The sequence below is a fragment of the Mizuhopecten yessoensis genome, unplaced genomic scaffold (assembly GCF_002113885.1).
Source record: "Mizuhopecten yessoensis strain PY_sf001 unplaced genomic scaffold, ASM211388v2 scaffold715813, whole genome shotgun sequence".
NCBI lineage: Eukaryota > Metazoa > Mollusca > Bivalvia > Pectinida > Pectinidae > Mizuhopecten > Mizuhopecten yessoensis.
In genome coordinates, this window is record NW_018479804.1 from 44642 (window position 1) to 49753 (window position 5112).

At 38.6% G+C, this 5112-nt stretch overlaps 1 protein-coding gene across 1 annotated transcript in view; it reads right to left on the minus strand.

Moving 5' to 3' along the window:
* LOC110441273 (protein VAC14 homolog) overlaps positions 1 to 3735 on the minus strand; it is a 22319-nt gene extending 18584 nt beyond the window's left edge. The window contains exon 1 of the mRNA XM_021484381.1: positions 3555 to 3735. Coding sequence (XP_021340056.1) covers positions 3555 to 3638 — 84 coding nt within the window. The 5' untranslated portion in view covers positions 3639 to 3735. The remainder of the gene's footprint in view (positions 1 to 3554) is intronic.
* Positions 3736 to 5112: the final 1377 nt, after the last annotated feature.

The window sequence follows — 5112 nt, forward strand, 5'->3', positions numbered from 1 at the left end:
TCCCATGAATGCTTTTGATTAAATATGATTGATATCCAGTGCATAGTTCTACAGAAGAAGTCGTTTATAGCAATCTAGCCAAATTGCCCCCTTTTTGGCCCCGCCCCTCAGCCCCCTGGGGGGTCAGCCCAACCATTTGTACAATTTTGAATCTCCACCACCTAGGGATGCTTCCAGGCAAATATGGTTGATATCCATCTCTTAGTTCCAGAGAAGAAGTCGCTTAAAGCAATATAGCCAAATTGCCCCCTTTTTGCCCCGCCCCTCAGCCCCCTGGGGGGTCAGCCCCACCATTTGTACAATTTTGATTTCCCACCACCTAAGGATGCTTCCAGTCGAATTTAGTAAAATTCCAATCAGTGGTTAAGAAGAAGAAGTCGTTTAAAGAAATTGTTGACGGACGGACGACGGACAACGGACGGACAGACGCCACGGTATGGCATAAGCTCACCTTGGTCCTTTGGACCAGGTGAGCTAATAAGAAAAAGAGGCCCAATGGGCCTGCATCACTCACCTGGTATAAATCTCACACTTGTAACCTTAAACGTGATCTAAAACAAAGCTACGGGCAAAATATCAGTATTTAAGATTAAAAGTCATTCAAAAGAACCTGTTAAAAGATTTAAAAACATCTCACCCCTTTGACCTTGAAAGTCGAACAAGGTCATTATGTTGAACAGATTTTATAGCCCTTCATCTCAGGATGCAACTTGCAAAATATCTACATCCTATCCTTTTGTTTATTAAAATTAGGTCATTTAAATGTTTATAGATATTTGACCAAATGTGACCTTGAAAATGGGTCAAGGTCATTTACATGAAAAAGCTTGATAGCCCTTCATCCAAGCATACTACTGGCTAAATATCAACATTCTGGGACTCATTGTTATTCAGAAGAAGTCGTTTGAAGATTTTAAACAAATTTTACCCCACTGACCTTGGATATAAGTCAGGGTAATTTATTTGAACAAACTTGGTAGCCCTTCATCCCATCTTGTTATGGGCCAAATATCATCATCCTGCAACTTTTTGTTATTCAGAAGTCATTTAAAAGTTTCAAACATATTTGACCACTGTGACCTTAAATATAAGTTAAGGTCATTCATTTAAGCAAACTTGGTAGCCCTTCATTCTAGTCTACTGCTGACTAAATATCAACATCCTGGGAATTTTTAACTAGTCAGAAGTTGTTAAAAGTTTTTAACATATTTGACCCCTGTGACCTTGAATATGGGTGATGGTCAATCATTTGAATAAACTTGGTAGCCCTTCATCTCAGCATGCTCCTGGTGAAAAATCATCACCCTGGTCATTTTGTTATTCAGAAGAAATTGTTTAAAGTTTTCAACATATTTAACCCTTTTGACCTTGAATATGGGTGAAGGTCATTTATATGAACAAACTAAGTAGCCCTCCATCCTAGCATGCTACTGGCCAAATATCATCACCCTGGGCATTTTTGTTATTCAGAAGAGGTTGTTTTAAGGTTTTGTAAGACAATTGACCCTTGTGACCTTGAAAATGGATGAAGGTCATTTATTTGAACAAACTTGGTAGACCTTCATCCCAGCATGCTACTGGCCAAATATCATCACCCTGGGCATTTTTGTTATTCAGAAGTTGTTTTAAGATTTTTTAAGACAATTGACCCTTGTGACCTTGAAAATGGATGAAGGTCATTTATTTGAACAAACTTGGTAGACCTTCATCCCAGCATGCTACTGGGCAAACATCATCATCCTGGACATTTTTGTTATTAAGAAGAAGTTGTTAAAAGTATAATATTGACGCCGACTGGACACCAGCCGTCTGACTATATTTTTTTTAAAATCTCAATTGAAACCTGTTTAACTTGCGCTGACTGTTTTAGTGCTCACCTTATGTATGGGATAATTTTGACGTATCTGAGTAGTGAGTGACTAAAAATTGGTGACTTACCTGAGGACTGAGAGGCTATAATTGGTGACTTACCTGAGTATTGAGAGACAATAATTGGTGACTTACCTGAGTACTGAGTGACTTTAATTGGTGACTAACCTGAGTACTGAGAGGCTATAATTGGTGACTTACCCGAGTACTGAGAGGCTATAATTGGTGACTTACCCGAGTACTGAGAGGCTATAATTGGTGACTTACCCGAGTACTGAGAGGCTATAATTGGTGACTTACCTAAGTACTGAGAGGCTATAATTGGTGACTTACCTGAGTACTGAGAGGCTATAATTGGTGACTTACCTGAGTACCAAGCGGCTATAATTGGTGACTCACCTGAGTACTGAGTGACTTTAATTGGTGACTAACCTGAGTACTGAGAGGCTATAATTGGTGACATACCTGAGTACTAAGTGACTATAATTGGTGACTTACCTGATTACTGAGAGGCTATAATTGGTGACTTACCTGAGTACCAAGAGGCTATAATTGGTGACTTATCTGAGTACTGAGTGACTATAATTGGTGACTTACCTGAGTACTGAGTGACTTTAATTGGTGACTAACCTGAGTACCAAGAGGCTATAATTGGTGACATACCTGAGTACTAAGTGACTATAATTGGTGACTTACCTGATTACTGAGAGGCTATAATTGGTGACTTACCTGAGTACCAAGAGGCTATAATTGGTGACTTATCTGAGTACTGAGTGACTATAATTGGTGACTTACCTGAGTACTGAGTGACTTTAATTGGTGACTAACCTGAGTACTGAGAGGCTATAATTGGTGACATACCTGAGTACTAAGTGACTATAATTGGTGACTTACCTGATTACTGAGAGGCTATAATTGGTGACTTACCTGAGTACCAAGAGGCTATAATTGGTGACTTATCTGAGTACTGAGTGACTATAATTGGTGACTTACCTGAGTACTGAGTGACTTTAATTGGTGACTTACCTGAGTACTGAGAGGCTATAATTGGTGACTTACCTGAGTACTGAGAGGCTATAATTGGTGACTTATCTGAGTACTGAGTGACTATAATTGGTGACTTATCTGAGTACTGAGTGACTATAATTGGTGACATACCTGAGTACTAAGTGACTATAATTGGTTACTTACCTGAGTACTGAGAGGCTATAATTGTTGACTTACCTGAGTAATGAGTCACTATAATTGGTGACTTACCTGAGTACTGAGAGGCTATAATTAGTGACTTACCTGAGTACTTAGTCACTATAATTGGTGACTTAACTGGGTACTGAGAGGCTATAATTAGTGACTTAACTGAGTACTGGAGGCTATAATTGGTGACTCACCTGAGTATTGAGAAGCTATAATTGGTGACTTCCCTGAGTACTGAGAGGCGATAATTGGTGACTTACCTGAGTAATTAGTCACTATAATTGGTGACTTGCCTGAGTACTGAGAGGCTATAATTAGTGACTTACCTGAGTACTTAGTCACTATAATTGGTGACTTAACTGGGTACTGAGAGGCTATAATTGGAGACTTATCTGAGTACTGAGAGGCTATAATTGGTGACTTACCTGAGTACTGAGTGACTATAATTGGTGACTTACATGATTACTGAGTGACTATAATTGGTGACTTACTTGAGTACTGAGAGACTTCAGTTGGTTCCTTATGTCAAATAGCTCTGTTGAGGTTAAGAGGATTGTATTGAGGCTCTGCACCATCTTACATGCAAAATTTACATCCTCCTCTTCAACTAAAATTTGGGAAAATGACTGGAACACATCTACAGCATTCAAGAGTTGTGACAGTTGCCTGTAATATAAAACATTTAACAGGTGTGACAGTTGTCTGTTATATTAAATATTTAACAGTTGTGACAGTTGTCTGTTATATTAAATATTTAACAGGTGTGACAGTTGTCTGTTATATTAAATATTTAACAGTTGTGACAGTTGTCTGTTATATTAAATATTTAACAGGTGTGCCAGTTGTCTGTTATATTAAATATTTAACAGTTGTGCCAGTTGCCTGTTATATTAAACATTTATACATAACTTCACACAATGACAGAGTTAACCTGTTTATCACTTGAGTTAAGACACAGATATGTATATGCAAGCAAAGAACAAGTACTAAAACCTACTGCAAACATTTGGCGTATCAGGGGCTACACTCTATAACAAACCTACTAATAGTAACAAATTCTTTTCAAAAGATTTTAAAGGAAGCTAGACTCTGCGAAGTCACAGAGAAACTTGATAAAGAGCGCGAGCTAGACTCCAAAGAAAACAAGAGAAGCAGCTAGACTCTGAACGACTCCAGAGAAGCGACTAGACTCCTAATATCCATGGAGAAGCTATAAAAGACTATGAATTGGAAACGCTAGACTCTGAAGAAGACAAGAGAAGTCGCTAGACTCTGGAGGAATCCAGAGAAGCGACTAGACTCATAGCCACCCCAGAGAATATATCTGTTAGATTTACCATGAGAAAACTGGCTACAGATAAAGTGAAGTAATAATCTATTTAAGAGATTGGGGGTAAAATTCCCAAAGAATTTAAAGCCAAAATGGAACGATTATGTTAATCGACGTAAGAGTGAGAGGCCCCAATAACTTAAGAAATTATTTATAATATTGTAGGTAAAATGATAACTTTTTTAACTAGTCAAAGCTCATGTATTGTCGAGCTGTACAAATTGTAGCAGGGTCTGTTCGGATGAAACGCGTAAAACAGTCAGATGACCATCTACCCAAAGTCTGAATAACATGATCCTGGACACCGGCGGCAGCTGCTGAGGTAGCCGCACCAATACGAAAAGGAATGTCCATTAAAATCATGGCTGTTGATACCTATACGAGTCAGAGTTTCTTTGAGGTATGATATGAAAGTCTGATGCATCAACGGTTTGGGGAAAAAAACCATGTTTTCAATAAACAAAGGTGAAGTCATAATAGTTACTTGAGCCTTCCTTGCTGCTAAATAGGGAATCATGGTGAGCACAGGATGCAAAACATTGTTTTCAAACACTTTAATGTTCACTCCTTTACCATAGGGGTCCATTTTTGATGAACGCAGAAAAAGGGTAAAGGAAGACTTGTCCGGCACAACCACTATATCACACTTACGAATGTAAGAAGTATCGCGCAAGGTTTGCATGTGAACTCCCCACAGCACAGAAAGCCATAAAATGCTG